We start from the raw sequence: 17,751 nt of genomic DNA on the forward strand, positions 1-17,751 counted from the left end.
TCCCGACCAGGAGGCTGACAGTTGAGCGCAGTGGCCCTGAACTCTCAACCTCCCTCTTTGCCTGCCAGCTTGATCACTGGCCAACCGAATCGCTGGCCAGCTCGGGATCCCTGCAGTGCTGCCCACCCCCCCCCCCCCCCCTCCAACCTCCCCATGGCCTGATTGCAGCCCCCTGATTATTCCTGGGCTAGCCCCAAATCCCCTCCCTGTCCTGGACTGCAGCTCCAGACTGCCTGACCCCCCCTATGGAGGTAGACCCGTCCCCCCTCCCCAAGCTGACCAGCCCATATCCTCCCCCTCCCCCCGATCACTGGCCTCCCTCTAGCCCCCATTGATCGCAATGGCAGAGTGGCAGCGGGACCCCCCCCCCACCACCTAGGCTCTGCCCCAATAGGTCCCATTCCCTTGGCACTGCCCCATGTCTGATGGGCAGTGCCACGGTGTGCCCTGGGCCTGCACACTTTGCCCCTTGGGCAGTGCCAGGGGGCACGGGCTGGCACTGCCAGGGTGCCCATGCCCAGGGAGCACCACCCACGCTGCCTGACTCCCTCGGGGAGGGGGGGCTTCGATTGCTCCCCCGTTCATTCCAGCATGGTCGTCCACTGGTTCCCCAAAAGTGGGGAGCTAGTCTGAAACCCACTGGAGTGAAATATTCTTGGTGGGGGTGGGAGATGCTAATGGGCTCGGAGAATTCAGTCCCAGCCTGCTAATCACGTTTAAATTACATTAAAATTAGATTAAAATAACTTACCTGGTGTCCCCACCGATTTCCAGCATGAATCCGATGGCGCCGGATATCTGGTGCTGGGAAATCCGCGCGCGGCAGGAATGTATGTACAAATCTTGCAAATCGGCCAACACACAATTCTCCCGGCCCGCTGTGCTAATTTTTTAGTGCGGCATAATGGGAGAGTAGGCCCCCTGGTGTTTGTCCTCATAAATGCAAGATGAATAGCTTCAGAAGTGTCTTTCATCATAGAAAGAAACCCTACAGTGCAGAAAGAGGCCATTCGGCCCATCGAGTCTGCACCGACCACAATCCCACCCAGGCCCTATCCCCAGATATTTACCCGCTAATCCCTCTAACCTACGCATCCCAGGACACTAAGGGGCAATTTAGCATGGCCAATTAACCTAACCCGCACATCTTTGGAGTGTGGGAGGAAACCGGAGCACCCGGAGGAAACCCACGCAGACACGAGGAGAATGTGCAAACTCCACACAGACAGTGACCCGAGTCGGGAATCGAACCCAGGTCTCTGGAGCTGTGAAGCAGCAGTGCTAACCACTGTGCCACCGTGCCGCTTTCATTTTGATAATGTTCATGTTTTGTATTATCAACAGACAAGTTGCAGGTCAGACTTTCCTGATTCAAACATCCTTTCTAAAACCTGTTCTCCTAACCGTGTGTCCCAGATTTAAATCCTTGAGAGTTAATGTGATTATAGCATTTTTACCCTTTGCAAATTTTCATGCCTGTTGCCTTACCACTTTCATCTTTCACTAAAAGTAATCAGTGAGCAGCGTTTTTAATTGGGGCTGAAAACAATGAATAATGTACAATTGAGTCTTTAGTTTAAAAAAATCCTGTCTTCCTTACTTCGTACAAAGTGAGATCAGCAAATTGTGTTTAAGTGGAAATCCTTAATTCTATGCATTTGCAGTCTTCTGTTTTTGGTGTGTCCTTTTGGCTACAGTCATGGAGTTGTGCTAATTGTATATTTATCCATCAGCCTTGCCTATCAATCACATTTATTTCAACATTCTCACGTGTAGGTTAAAACTACTTCTGAAATTTTTGAGGTTGTCCAGGAGTGGGTGACATTCCAAACAGACTTGAGGGTAATAATATTAGTGTTGAGCTACTCCAGTTCAAAGGCTGAAATCAGATATTCCAGGAGTAGACAAGCAAGTTCTACCCCTAATCACAGAGTTTGTCTCTCAGATTCTGCTCACCACTTAACCTTGAGAGCACTGGATGTTTGTCAAAACATTTAATAATACAGTCATAGAGGTTTACAGCATGGAAACAGGCCTTTCGGACCAACTTGTCCATGCCGCCATTTTTTTAAAAACCCCTAAGCTAGTCCCAATTGCCCGCATTTGGCCCATATCCCTCTATACCATATTATATATCCATCTTACCCATGTAACTGTCTATAAACACTTTTTAAAGAACAAAATTGTACCCACCTCTACAACTACCTCTGGCAGCTTGTTCCAGACGCTCACCACCCTCTGTGTGGAAAAGATTGCCCCTCTGGACCCTTTTGTATCTCTCCCCTCTCACCTTAAACCTATGCCCTCTAGTTTTAGACTCCCCTACCTTTGGGAAAAGATATTGACCAGCTGATCTATGCCCCTCATTATTTTATAGTCCTTTATAAGATCGCCCCTCAGCCTTCTACGCTCCAGAGAAAAAAGTCCCAGTCTATCCAGTCTCTCCTTATAACTCAAACCATCAAGACCCGGTAGCATCCTAGTAAATCTCTTCTGCACTCTTTCTAGTTTAATAATATCCTTTCTATAATAGGGTGACCAGAATTCAAGTGTGGCCTTACCAATGTCTTGTACAACTTGCATCAAGACGTCCCAATTCCTGTATTCAATGTTCTGACCGATGAAACCAAGCATGCTGAATACCTTCTTCACCACTCTGTCCATCTGTGACTCCACTTTCAAGGAGCTATGAACCTGTACCCCGAGATCTCTTTGTTCTGTAACTCTCCCCAATGCCCTACCATTAACTGAGTAAGTCTTGCCCTGGTTCAATCTACCACACTTATCTAAATTAAACTCCACCTGCCATTCATCAGCCCACTGGCCCAATTGATCCGGACCGTTGTTTTGGTGTATGTGGAATGGTTCAGAATCTAGGTTATGGCCGAGACTTGTGTACATGTGGCATGGGCCTATTGTGTTCAAGCTTCAACTGTTTTTTTGTTCCCTTTTACAGCATGTGTGTCTGGATGATTGACATGTTTGGGAGTGAAAAGCTGCACCATACGCACTGTCCCACACTGTGTAGCATGGAGAGGTTTGCTTCCTACTGTCTCACTGAGCCAGGTCTGATTTTAATCAAAGAAATCTCTTAAAGGAAGCCAGTTTTAATTCTTCATTGGCTTACTTGAGGTTCACCTGTGTGTCTGAATTCCCCCACCAGGATCCTCTACCTCGTTCTATCAGTAGCAGTTGTCTGCAGTTGAGCACCTGGTTCCAAGTTTCACTAAGGTACAGGGAGGTTCTGGAGAGGAACCATTGAACACTCAAAAATTAAGAAAAAAATCCTTGATATTGGAAATAGCGCAGTTGGAAGCAGCAAGTCAGTCCATAGCATAAGGGAGCAAAGATGATCTATGTTCTGTGATTACTCTTCTTCAGCACTGGAAATGAAAAAAAATACAAGTGAACATTTGGAAAAAGTGAGAGGAAAAGAAAGGGAGAAACAACAGATATCTTCTCCTGAAAGGAAAAGTGGAAAAGGAAAAGAACAGTGAATGTTACAAAGAAAGTAACAAGGTACAAAAAGAGAATATGAAAAATGTATGGGTGATAAATAATGTATGGGCGGCACGGTAGCACAGTGGTTAGCACTGCTGCTTCACAGCTCCAGGGTCCCGGGTTCGATTCCCAGCTCAGGTCACTGTCTGTGTGGAGTTTGCACATTCTCCTCGTGTCTGCGTGGGTTTCCTCCGGGTGCTCCGGTTTCCTCCCACAGTCCAAAGATGTGCGGGTTAGGTTGATTGGCCAGGTTAAAAAAAAAAAAAATTGCCCCTTAGAGTCCTGAGATGCGTAGGTTAGAGGGATTAGCAGGTAAAATATGTGGGGGTAGGGCCTGGGTGGGATTGTGGTCAGTGCAGACTCGATGGGCCGAATGGCCTCCTTCAGCACTGTAGGGTTTCTATGATTTTATAAGGATTCCTATAGTAAAATTTTTTATTAAGTTTAGAAAAAGAATAGTAAGGAAGTGTGGACACATTAAAGACATTTGCACGAGAGACTCCAGTGACTATAAGGAAATAGCAGACAAGGTAAATGAGAGTTTGTATCTGTCTTCACAGTGAAAGAAGAGGACAAAATATCAAAAGAGTACATAAAATAAGTCAAAAGGAGCAACTTAGTGCATTTAATGTGTCTAAAAATGGTAATGGGATAAAATGATGATGCTTAAGATAGACAGGTTTCCAGGACCTGATTGTTTTCACCCCAAAAACAAGTGAGGAAATTATATTTAATATTCCCTATTCTTCAAATAAATGTATCACCTCACACTTTGTGTTGAAACGTATCTGCTGTGTGTCCCGCTCATTCCATCAGCTTGGGTAAACTGGAGTTGTTCTCCCTGGAAAGACGGAGGATGAGGGGAGACTTAATAGAGGTGTATAAAATTATGAAAGGCATAGATAGGGTGAACGGTGGGAAGCTTTTCCCCAGGTCGGTGGTGACGTTCACGAGGGGTCATAGGTTCAAGGTGAAGGGGGGGCAGGATTAACACAGATATCAGAAGGACATATTTTACACAGAGGGTGGTGGGGGCCTGGAATGCGCTGCCAGGCAATGTGGTGGAGGCGGACACACTGGGAACGTTTAAGACTTATCTAGACAGCCATATGAACGGAGTGGGAATGGAGGGATACAAAAGAATGGTCTAGTTTGGACCAGGGAGCGGCACAGGCTTGGAGGGCCGAAGGGCCTGTTCCTGTGCTGTATTGTTCTTTGTTCTTTGTTATTCTCTTGAAGTCTATCACATAGAAGGTAGTGGGTGACTGGAATTCACTGCCTGAGTTGTGGTGGAGGCAGAGACCCTAAACTCTTATTAAAAGTGCCTGGATCTGCACCTTATCTGCTATAAGCTGCAGGGCTATGGGTCAAGTGCAGGAAGGTGGGATTAGAAAGGGCACCTGGGTGTCCTCGGGCTGGCATGGACAAGTTGGGCCAAACAGCCTCCTTTGTGCTGTAATTTTTCTATGGTTCTATTATTGAAGTCCATTCTGGAAATCCCTTCCTAATAGCAATTTGGATGTACTATGGACTGCAGTAGTGTAATTCACCACTACCTTTCCAAGGCCTAGCCAGCAACATGCACACCCCAGTGAAAGAAGAAGTAAAACTATCTTCCTCACTGTTTACTACACTTACTCTTTTTCTGTCATTTGCAAATTTCAAAATTGTGTCTTGTACCCCAAATCCAAGTCACTAACATTGATCAAAAACAGCAGAGGGATTAGTACTGAACGTTAGGGTACTCCATTCTATATATCTCTCTGTTCCACCATAGCTGTTTCCCTTAGCCAATTTTGTATCCATGTTAAAGCTAAGTCTTTGATCCCGTGACCCTCAATTTTAATTTATTAAATGCCTTTGAAAGCCCATGTACATAATGTCAACAGCACTCTCCTAATCCACTCTCTGTTACCTCATCAAAAAACTTTCAAATTAATCAAATGTGATTTTATTTTGAATCCATGTTGACTTTCCTTTATCTTTATTCACTTATGGGATTTGAGTCTAGCTGTGTCCATCCTTTATTGTGCTTGAGAAGGTGGTGGTAAGCTGCCTTTTTGAAATGTTACAAACCATGTGGTGTTGGGTCAGGAATGTGAGACTTTTGACCCAGTGAAAGAACAGCAATAAAGTTCTAAGTCAGGATGATGTGTGACTTAAAGGGAGCTTTCAGATGGTGTTCCCAATCATTTGTTGCTTATTTTCTTCCCGGGGGTTTTGGATGGAGCCTTGACAAGTTGCTGCAGTGCATCTTATAGTTAGTAGATGTAGTATCCATGTTTGTCAAGGTGACTGTTAACTTTTCGTGAGTATTATTTCTAAAAACCTCTGCAAAAGTGATATTAAGCTGACTGGTCTGCAGCTGCCAAGTTTATTTTTCCCTTTTTTCAACATGGTGGAACATTTGTAACACTTCAGTCCTCTGGCACCGCCCCTCCATCTATAGCGGATTGGAATTTATTCCCTGTACTTTTTCATTTTCTACCTTCACTCCCTTGAGGCAATCTAGGATATATCCCATGCAGAGAGGTGGAGTGGATATTTGACCAATAAAAATTTAGAATGGGTGAAGGGTACGGGAATGGGCCTAAGTGATAGCTCTTTCAGAGATAGTCAAGCGGAATCCTTGCTGGTGGCAAATGCTATTATTCCATCATTTGCTTGTGCAGTTATCGCTCCTCCACTCAAAGATGTTGGCTCATGGTGGGTAGCAGTTCGTGATCTGACACCTTGGTCAATTGGTCAGTTTTGGTGCTAACTTTGCAGTTGTCAACTGGTTCTCTAGTTGTTGACCCCCTCTTTTTCTAGGAGTGGCCAGACTGTGACTAGGATTTCATTTTCTTTTCTCCTTTTGAAACATCTGAATCTTACAGTATTACATAGTTCTGTGTAAGTAACCACTGAAGGATTTACAAATGAGAAAAATTAGATAAAATGAAAAGCAATCAGCGGACAGTTGTAACATTGTCTGATTCCATCTAACAGGAAGCGGAAGTGATGCAGTTTCACTGATAACTACAGCAAAGCGGGAAGGAGATTGCTACATTCTCAATGGCTCAAAGGTAATCAGTCATGGAGAACATAGAACATAGAAAAGCTACAGCACAAACAGGCCCTTCGGCCCACAAGTTGCGCCGAACAATTTCCTCACCTTCTAGGCTCATCTATAACCCTCTATCTTACTAACCTCCATGAACCTATCCTATATTAAGGGTAAGACGCTTGGCTTAAAAGACTCAATCGAATCCGCTTCCACCACCACTACCGGCAGCCGATTCCACGCACCCACCACCCTCTGAGTGAAAAACTTACCCCTAACATTTCCTCTATACCTACTCCCCAACACCCTAAACCTGTGGCCTTTCGTGACAACCATTTCAGCCCTGGGTAAAAGCCTCTGAGAATCCACTCTATCAATACCTCTCAACATCTTATACACCTCTATCAGGTCACCTCTCATCCTTCACGTCTCCAAGGAGAATAGACCTAGCTCTCTCAACCTATCCTCATAAGGCATACCACTTAATCCCGGCAACATCCTCGTAAATCTCCTCTGCACCCGTTCTATGGATTCCACATCCTTTCTGTGATAAGGCGACCAGAACTGGGCACAGTACTCCAGGTGGGGTCTGACCAGGGTCCTATACAGCTGCAGCATTATCTCCCGGTTTCTAAACTCAATTCCTCTATTGATGAAGGCCAGTATTCCATACGCCTTCTTAACCACAGCCTCTACCTGCGACGCCGCTTTGAGCGTCCTATGAACCTGGACCCCAAGATCCCTCTGTTCTTCCACACTGCCAAGCGTCTTACCCTTAATATTATATTCTTCCATCCTATTCGACCTGCCAAAATGAACCACCACACACTTATCTGGGTTGAAGTCCATCTGCCACTTCTCCGCCCAGTCTTGCATCTTATCTGTGTCTCGTTGCAACTTCTGACATCCCTCTACACTATCCACAACCCCACCAACCTTTGTGTCATCAGCAAACTTGCCAACCCATCCTTCCACTTCCTCATCCGGGTCATTTATAAAAATCACAAAGAGCAAGGGTCCCAGAACAGATCCCTGGGGCACCCCACTGGTGACCGACCTCCACTCTGAAAAAGACCCATCTACAACCACTCTTTGCCTTCTGTGGGCAAGCCAGTTCTGAATCCACAAAGCAACGTCCCCTTGTATCCCATGCCCCTTCACTTTCTCCATAAGCCTTGCATGGGGCACCTTATCAAACGCCTTGCTGAAATCCATATAAACTACATCTACCGCTCTTCCCTCGTCTAAGTGTCTAGTTATATCTTCAAAAAACTCAATCAGACTCGTGATCTGCCTCGGACAAAGCCATGCTGGCTACTTCTGATCATACTATTTCTTTCCAAATGTTCATAAATCCTGCCTCTCAGGATCTTCTCCATCAACTTACCTACCACTGAGGTTAGACTCACTGGTCTATAATTTGCTGGGCTATCTCTTCTCCCTTTCGTGAATAACGGAACCACGTCCGCCATCCTCCAATCCTCCGGAACCTCTCCCGTCTCCATTGACGACGCAAAGATCATCGCCAGAGGATCAGCAATCTCTTCCCTCGCCTCCCACAGTAACCTGGGGTACATCCCATCCGGTCCCGGTGATTTATCTAACTTTATGCTTTTCAACAGCTCCAACACATCCTCTTTCCTAATGCCCACATGCTCAATCTTCTCAGTCCACTGCAAGTCTGCACTGCAACTACCAAGATCCTTTTCCACTGTGAATACTGAAGCAAAGTATTCATTGAGTACCTCTGCTCTTTCAACCGGTTCAATACAGACTTTCCCACCGTCACATTTGATAGGTCCTACTCCTTCACATCTTATCCTCTTGCTCTTCACATACTTGTAGAATGCCTTGGTGTTTTTCTTTATCCTGTCTGCCAAGGCCTTCTCATGTCCCCTCCTGGCTCTTCTAATTTCCCTCTTTAGTTCCTTCCTACTAGTCGTATACTCTTCTAGATTTCTAACATTATCTAGCTCCCTGAACCTTTTGTAGGCTTTTCTTTTCTTCCTGACTAAATCCGTTACAGCTTTCGTGCACCACGGTTCCTGTGACCTACCATAACTCCCCTGTCGCACCGGAACATTGCTGTGCAGACTTCCAGACAAATGTTCCTTGAAAAATTTGCCACATTTCTTCCGTACATTTCCCTGAGAAAACCTCCTTCCAATTTATGCCACTAATTTCCTGCCTAATAGCATCATAGTTGCCCTTACTCCAGATAAACACTTTCCTAGCTCGGCTGATCCTATCTCTCTCCAATGCTAGTGTAAAGGAGATAGAGTTATGATCACTATCTCCAAAATGCTCTCCCGCTGATAGATCTGACACCTGCCCAGGTTCATTCCCTAATATCAAATCAAGTACAGCCTCTCCTCTTGTAGGCTTATCCACATACTGTGTCAGGAAGCCCTCCTGAACACACCTAACAAACTCCTCCCCATCTAAACCCCTTATCCGAGGGATATTCCAATCGATATTTGGGAAATTTAAATCGCCCATCACGACCACTTTGTTATTATCACATCTCTCCAGAATCTGCTTCCCAATCTGCTCCTCCACATCTCTGCTACTATTGGGCGACCTATAGAAAACACCCAGTAAAGTTACCGATCCCTTCCTGTTCTTAACCTGCACCCACAGAGATTCCGTAGACAATCCTTCCGTGGCATCCCTCTTTTCTACAGCTGTGACACTATCCCTGATCAACAGTGCCACTCCCCCACCTCTTTTGCCTCCTTCCCTGTCCCTCCTGAAACATCTGAAACCCGGCACTTGAAGTACCCAGTCCTGACCCTGAGATAACCAAGTCTCTGTAATCACACTTCCACAGTAAGAAGTTTAACAACACCAGGTTAAAGTCCAACAGGTTTATTTGGTAGCAAAAGCCACACAAGCTTTCGGAGCTCCAAGCCCCTTCTTCAGGTGAGTGGGAATTCTGTTCACAAACAGGGCATATAAAGACACAGACTCAATTTACATGAATATAAAGACACAGACTCAATTTACATGAATAATGGTTGGAATGCGAATACGTACAGCTAATCAAGTCTTTAAGAAACAAACAACGTGAGTGGAGAGAGCATCAAGACAGGCTAAAAAGATGTGTATTGTCTCCAGACAAGACAGCCAGTGAAACTCTGCAGGTCCAGGCAAACTGTGGGGGATACAAATAGTGTGACATGAACCCAATATCCCGGTTGAGGCTGTCCTCGTGTGTGCGGAACGTGGCTATCAGTTTCTGCTCAGCGACTCTGCGCTGTCGTGTGTCGCGAAGGCCGCCTTGGAGAACGCTTACCCGAATATCAGAGGCCGAATGCCCGTGACCGCTGAAGTGCTCCCCAACAGGAAGAGAACAGTCTTGCCTGGTGATTGTCGAGCGGTGTTCATTCATCCGTTGTCGCAGCGTCTGCATAGTTTCCCCAATGTACCATGTCTCGGGACATCCTTTCCTGCAGCGTATCAGGTAGACAACGTTGGCCGAGTTGCAAGAGTATGTACCGTGTACCTGGTGGATGGTGTTCTCACGTGAGATGATGGCATCTGTGTCGATGATCCGGCACGTCTTGCAGAGGTTGCTGTGGCAGGGTTGTGTGGTGTCGTGGTCACTGTTCTCCTGAAGGCTGGGTAGTTTGCTGCGGACAATGGTCTGTTTGAGGTTGTGCGGTTGTTTGAAGGCAAGAAGTGGGGATGGCGTTGGCGAGATGTTCGTCTTCATCAATGACATGTTGAAGGCTCCGGAGGAGATGCCGTAGCTTCTCCGCTCCGGGGAAGTACTGGACGACGAAGGGTACTCTGTCCACTGTGTCCCGTGTTTGTCTTCTGAGGAGGTCGGTGCGGTTTTTCGCTGTGGTGCGTTGGAACTGTTGATCAATGAGTCGAGCGCTATATCCTGTTCTTATGAGGGCATCTTTCAGCGTCTGGAGGTGTCTGTTGCGATCCTCCTCATCCAAGCAGATCCTGTGTATACGGAGGGCTTGTCCGTAGGGGATGGCTTCTTTAACGTGTTTAGGGTGGAAGCTGGAGAAGTGGAGCATCGTGAGGTTATCCGTGGGCTTGCGGTACAGTGAGGTGCTGAGGTGACCGTCCTTAATGGAGATGCGTGTGTCCAAGAATGCAACCGATTCCGGAGAGTAGTCTATGGTGAGTCTGATGGTGGGATGGAACTTGTTGATGTCATCATAGAGTTGTTTCAGTGATTGTTCACCATGAGTCCAAAGGAAGAAAATGTCATCGATGTATCTAGTGTATAGCATCGGTTGAAGGTCCCGTGCGGTGAAGAAGTCTTGTTCGAACCTGTGCATGAAGATGTTGGCATATTGAGGTGCGAATTTGGTCCCCATGGCTGTTCCGTGTGTCTGGATGAAGAACTGGTTGTTGAAGGTGAAGATATTGTGGTCCAGGATGAAGCGGATGAGATGTAAAATTGCATCTGGAAACTGGCAGTTGTTGGCGCTGAGCACTGAGGCCGTTGCAGCAATGCCATCGTCATGAGGGATGCTGGTGTAGAGTGCCGAGACATCCATTGTGACGAGGAGTGCTCCTGGTTCAACTGCTCCATGTGTGCCGAGTTTCTGTAGGAAGTCCGTAGTATTGCGACAAAAGCTGGGGGTTCTTTGTACAATGGGTTTCAGGATGCCCTCGACTTAGCCGGGGAGGTTCTCGCACAGGGTCCCATTGCCCGATACGATGGGACGGCCGGGTGTGTTTGCCTTGTGTATCTTCGGGAGGCAGTAGAGATCTCCAACGCGGGGAGTACGTGGGATGAGAGCACGGAGGGTGCTCTGAAGGTCCGGATCAAAGGTCTTGATCAGAGTGTTGAGTTGACGGGTGTGTTCTTTGCTCGGATCTGCAGGTAACTGTCTGTAGTGTTCCTCGTTGTTTAGTTGTCGGTACACTTCTTTGCAGTAATCCGTTCTGTTCAATATGACGATGGCCCCTCCTTTGTCTGCTGGTTTGATGACAATGTTGCGGTTGGTCTTGAGAGCGTGGATGGCGTTGCGTTGTGCTTGGGTGATGTTCGGGGCTGTCTTGTGAGTGCGGCTGATGAATTTGGTGTTGATGCACCTCCTGACAGCTCGGGCATACATGTCAAGTTGAGGGCAGCGGCCTTCCGGAGAAGTCCAATTCGACTCTTTCCTCTTCGGATGCACTGCGGATCTCTCTGTCGGCTGTTCCGGTTCATTGGCTGTCTCATTGTGTTCGCTGTTGGCCTCTTGGGGTTTGTGGAAGAACTCCCTCAGCCTCATTCGCCTGATGAATTCCTCTGTGTCTGCTGCGAGACTGATGGTGGTGGTGGGGCAAAAATTAAGCCCTCGGCTGAGAACTTCGATTTCATCTGGTTGAAGTGTGTAGTCGGACAAGTTGACAATGGACTTCCCTGCAGTGGTACTGTTTTCTACTGTGGTACCGGGGGAGGCTTGGTTGCTGCTGGTGGTGATGCCGAGTTTCTCAAGTTTCCTGTTCTTGGTGTGCATGTAGATGGCGTAGTTCCTTTGTCTCGTCTGCTTGGCAGAGTTTCGCAGCTGGTCTGCATCCTGAGCGCAAGTTGAGAATATGGACTCTATCTTGGTTTCCAGGCTGCGGCGTTTGCTGTAGAGTTGGTGTATGAGGTGGTTGAGGAGGGTGAGAGAGGTGCGACGGCAAAGTGTCTCAGCGTAGTCTGTGTTATAAGTTGACCTGAGTTAAACTTCTTACTGTGTTTACCCCAGTCCAACGCCGGTATCTCCACATCATGACTACCATCACACTTCCAAGCAGCGATCCACCCTCTAAGCTCATCCATTTTGTTCACTATACTCCTTGCGTTAAAATAAACACACCTCAACCCTTCGGTCTGAGAGCTCCCCTTCCCCTTCACCTGCCTATCCTCCCTCTCACACTGCCGACCAGCCCCTTATTTTTACTCTCACCTCCTCACTCCCAGTCACCACATTTTGATTCCCACCCCCCAACCATTCTAGTTTAAACCGTCCCCAGTAACCTTAGCAAACCTTCCCGCCAGAAGCGGCACCAAAATAGTCATCGATGTACCGGTGAAGGAGTTATGGGAGGAGACCTGGGTAGGCCTGGAACAAGGAATGTTCCACATACCCCATAAAAAGACAGGCGTAGCTCGGACCCATGCGGGTACCCATTGCGACACCTTTTGACTTGGAGAAAGTGGGATGAGTTAAAGGAGAAGTTGTTGAGAGATAGAACAAGTTCAACCAGGTGGAAGAGAGTGGCGGTGGATGGGAATTGTTCAGGCCTCTTTTCAAGAAAGAAGCGAAAAGCCGTCCTGGTGTGGGATGGAGGTGTAGAGAGATTGCACTTCCATGATGAATAGGAGGTGGTTAGGGCCTGTAAACTGGAAGCCGTCAGTATGATACAGGGCATCAGAGGAATCCTGGATGTAGGTAGGGAGGGAATGGACTAGAGGAGTGAGGATGGAGTCAAGATAGGAGGAAATAAGTTTGGTGGCGCATGAGAATGCTGACACAATGGGCCGACCAGACCAGTCCTTCCTCTGGGTTTTGGGAAGTAGGTAGAAGCCAAGCATCCGGTCAGTAATTTGTTTTTAACAACTTGTACAGTTCGGCTTACTGTCTTGGATAACAATGACATGTCTGATTTCTTGCAACTTTATTTGGCCTATCATGTTGATTTTCTGAACCTTTCGGGGGAAAGTTCCCAGGGTACTGGCTTCCTTCTGCTTTGGCATGATTCTGATGCAGCCAAGGTATCTGAGGCTTGAAATAGTGCAGTGTCCAAGATGTTGCTGCTACTCATAGAAATCATAGAAACCGTACAGTACAGAAAGAGGCCATTCGGCCCATCGAGTCTGCACCGACCACAATCCCACCCAGGCCCTACCCCCATATCCCTACATATTTTACCCGCTAATCCCTCTAATCTACACATCTCAGGACACTAAGGGGCAATTTTTAACCTGGCCAATCAACCTAACCCGCACATCTTTGGACTGTGGGAGGAAATCGGAGCACCCGGAGGAAACCCACGCAGACACGAGGAGAATGTGCAAACTCCACACAGACAGTGACCCGAGCCGGGAATCGAACCCAGGTCCCTGGAGCTGTGAAGCAGCAGTGCTAACCACTGTGCTACCGTGCCGCCCATTACTTGGTAACAATCTAGCATTTTCTGGAGGAATAAGCAGTAACAGAAAGGAAAAGTGATTGAAAGTGATTAATGCAATAATTCAATTGTCATATGAAAGGAAGTTAAGTGGGGGGAGCGTCCTCTTTGTTCCACCGGAGCAAGTGAGAGAGGAGCGTTTTGCGAGTACAGCTAAAGAGAGTAAGACAGTGATTTGTTTTACTTACTTTTTCACGGGTTTTCAATTGTTCGGGTTTTTAGAAGTTTAGGCTCGTTTTAGAAAAGAGGAGGTAGGCCGCCCGCGGGGCAATCTGGGAAGGCGTATCGTTTTTTTTTTTAAGTGCGCAGGAGGTTTAAAAAGCAGGCCGCAGTCTGCAGCGGGCAGCGTCGGGAGTGGGCAGGGGAGTGAGTGGGAAGCAGAGTGAGAGCTGTAAGGGCTTTGGCTCACAGGGCTTCGGGGGACAGGGCGAGCAGGGGTGAGTTTTTAATTCTTATTTACTTTTCTCTGTGTACCTTGGTATAAAGGGTCAAATATGAGTGTGAAGCCAGTGTGTTATTCCCAGTGTAGGATGTGGGAGGTCCTGGAGGCACCTGGCCTCCCGGACATCCACATCTGTGAGGGGTGTGTCGAGCTGCGGTTCCTGAGGGACCGTGTTAAGGAGCTGGAACTGCAGCTCGAGGATCTTAGGCTGTTAAGGGAGAATGAGGAGGTGATAGACAAGAGCGATCATCAGGTGGTCACACCAGGGCCACGGGTGGAGGCCAAGTGGGTGACGGCCAGGAAGGGTAAAGCTAGGGTGGTTGAGAGCACCCCGGTGGATGTGCCCCTACACAACAAGTACTCCTGCCTGAGTACTGCTGGGGGGGACAGCCCGCCTGGGGGAAGCAGCAGTGGCCGTGTCTCCGGAGTGGAGTCCAGCCCTGTAACTCAGAGGGCCAAGGAAAAGAGGAGGAAGGCAGTGTTAATCGGGAGTCGACAGTAAGGGGGTCGGACAGGCGTTTTTGTGGAGGCAGGCGGGAGTCTCGGATGGTGGTCTGCCTCCCTGGGGCCGGGATCCAGGATGTCGCTGGTCGAGTTCCAGAAATCCTGAGGTGGGAGGGAGAGGAGCCAGAAGTAGCGGTACATATTGGTACCGCTGATGTGGGAAGGAAGGGGGAAGGGGTCATGAAAAGAGAATATAGGGAATTAGGGAAACAGCTGAGAAGGAGGAAAGCAAAGGTAGTAATCTCAGGATTGCTGCCTGTGCCACGGGAAGGTGAGGGCAGGAATGGAGTGAGGTGGAGGATGAATGTGTGGCTGAGGGACTGGTGCAGGGGCTGTTAAGGGAGAATGAGGAGGTGATAGACAAGAGCTATCATCAGGTGGTCACACCAGGGCCACGGGTGGAGGCCAAGTGGGTGACAGCCAGGAAGGGTAAAGCTCAGGTGATTGAGAGCACCCCGGTGGATGTGCCCCTACACTCCTGTCCGAGTACTGCTGGGGGGGACAGCCCGCCGGGGGGAAGCAGCAGTGGGACCTCTTTAGGGGCAGGCATGACCTGTACACAAATAACGGGTGGCACTTGAATCCCAGGGGGACCAATATCCTGGCGGGAAGGTTGGCTAAGGCTACTGGGGAGAGTTTAAACTAGATAGGTTGGGGGGAGGGGATCGAGACGAGGTGACTGGGAGCGAGGAAGTTAGCTCGCAAACAGTGAAGGGTTATAGACGGTGCAAGAGGGAGGATGGACGGGGGACAGAGAAGGGGAGAGCTCAGACCAAAGGATTGAGATGTATTTACTTTAATGCCAGGAGTGTAGTGAATAAAGGGGATGAGCTTAGGGCGTGGATCGATGCCTGGAAGTGTGATGTGGTGGCCATTACGGAGCCTTGGATGTCTCAGGGACAGGACTGGCTACTCCAGGTGCCGGGATTCAGATATTTCAGGAAGGACAGGGAGGGAGGCAAGAGAGAGGGTGGAGTGGCACTGCTGATCAGGGATAGTGTCACAGCTGTAGAGAAGGTGTATGCTGTGGAGGGATTGTCTACAGAGTCTCTGTGGGTGGAAGTTCGGAGTGGGAAGGTGTCGATCACTTTGCTGGGAGTTTTCTATAGGCCGCCCAATAGTAACAGGGAGGTGGAGGAGCAGATAGGGAAACAGATCCTGGAGAGATGCAATAATAGTAAGAAGTTTAACAACACCAGGTTAAAGTCCAACAGGTTTATTTGGTAGCAAAAGCCACACAAGCTTTCGAGGCTCTGAGCCCCTTCTTCAGGTGAGTGGGAATTCTGTTCACAAACAGAACTTATAAGACACAGACTCAATTTACATGAATAATGGTTGGAATGCGAATACTTACAACTAATCCAGTCTTTAAGAAACAAAACAATGGGAGTGGAGAGAGCATCAAGACAGGCTAAAAAGATGTGTATTGTCTCCAGACAAGACAGCCAGTGAAACTCTGCAGGTCCACGCAACTGTGGGAGTTACAAATAGTGTGACATAAATTCTGATTCTAGGATCGCATGATAAAGACTCAGGAGGAAAAAAGCAGAAATATTTATGTGAAATAGTGTGACATAAACCCAATATCCCGGTTGAGGCCGTCCTTGTGTGTGCGGAACCTGGCTATCAGTTTCTGCTCCGCGACTCTGCGCTGTCGTGTGTCGCGAAGGCCGCCTTGTAGAACGCTTACCCGAATATCAGAGGCCGAATGCCCGTGACCGCTGAAGTGCTCCCCAACAGGAATAATAGCAGAGTTGTTGTGATGGGAGACTTTAATTTCCCAAACATAGATTGGGATATCCATAGGGTAAGGGGATTGGATGGGGAGGAGTTCGTTAGGTGTGTTCAGGAGGGTTTCCTGACACAGCATGTGGACAAGCCTACAAGAGGAGAGGCTGTACTTGATCTGATACTGACCAATGAACCTGGACAGGTGTCAGATCTCTCAGTGGGAGAGCACCTTGGGGATAGCGATCATAACTCTATCTCCTTTATGCTTGCATTGGAAAAAGAGAGGATCAGGCCAGCTAGGAAAGCGTTTATATGGAGTAAGGGGAAATATGAAGACATAAGGCAGCAAATTAGAGGAGTAAATTGGAAGGAGGTATTCTCGGGGAAATGTATTGAAGAGAGGTGGCAGTTTTTCAAGGAATGTCTGTCGAGAGTTCGTACCTGGGATCAGTACCTGGGACTTCGATGTTGTGGCTATTTCAGAGACATGGATAGAGCAGGGGCAGGAATGGATGCTGCAGGTCCCGGGGTTCAAATGTTTTAGTCGAAGTAGGGAAGGAGGTAGAAGAGGGGGAGGGGTAGCATTATTGGTCAGAGATTGTATCACAGTGTCAGAGAGGAGGTTTGATGAGGACTTATCTGTTGAGGTAGTATGGGCGGAGATTAGAAATAGGAGAGGAGAGGTCACCCTGTTGGGAGTCTTTTATAGACCTCCTAAAAGTTCTAGAGAGGTTGAGGAAAGGATTGCGGAGTCAATCCTGCTTAGGAGTGAAAGTAATAGGGCAATTGTTATGGGGGATTTTAACTTGACTAATATTGACTGGAATTGTTATAGCTCTAGCTCGTTAGAGGGGTCAGTTTTTGTTCAAAGCGTGCAGGAAGGTTTTTTGACTCAGTATGTAGACAGGCCAACTAGAGGTGAGGCTATATTGGATCTGGTGCTGGGAAATGAGCCAGACCAGGTGCTAGACTTGGAAGTTGGTGTGCATTTTGGTGATAGTGACCACAATTCGGTTACGTTCACCTTAGTGATGGAAAGGGATAGGCATGAACCTCGGGCCAGTGGTTTTAGCTGGGGGAAGGGTAATTATGAGGCTATTAGGAGAGAATTAGGAAACATAGGTTGGACTAGGAGATTACAGGGACTGGGAACGTCCGACATGTGGAGTTTTTTCAAGGAGCAGCTACTGCGAGTCTGTGATAGGTATGTCCCTGTCAGGCAAGGAGGAATTGGTAGGGCTAGGGAACCGTGGTGCACCAAAAAAGTTTCTTTCTTGGTTAAAAAGAAAAAGGAGGCTTATGTTCGGATGAGACGTGAGCACTCGGGTAGTGCACTAGAAAGCTTTAGATTGGCTAAGAGGGAGTTGAAGAGCGAGCTTAGAAGGGCTAAAAGGGG

General features: G+C 47.8%; 1 protein-coding gene across 1 annotated transcript in view; it reads left to right on the forward strand.

Moving 5' to 3' along the window:
- Window positions 1–6,596, forward strand: part of acad8 (acyl-CoA dehydrogenase family, member 8) — a 43,668-nt gene extending 37,072 nt beyond the window's left edge. The window contains 2 exon segments of the mRNA XM_078198909.1: window positions 2,957–3,066; window positions 6,490–6,596. Of these exon segments, the coding sequence (XP_078055035.1) occupies window positions 2,957–3,066; window positions 6,490–6,596 (217 nt within the window).
- The last annotated feature ends 11,155 nt before the right edge of the window (window positions 6,597–17,751 follow it).

This window comes from Mustelus asterias, chromosome 27 (genome assembly GCF_964213995.1).
Source record: "Mustelus asterias chromosome 27, sMusAst1.hap1.1, whole genome shotgun sequence".
NCBI classification, from domain to species: Eukaryota; Metazoa; Chordata; class Chondrichthyes; order Carcharhiniformes; family Triakidae; genus Mustelus; species Mustelus asterias.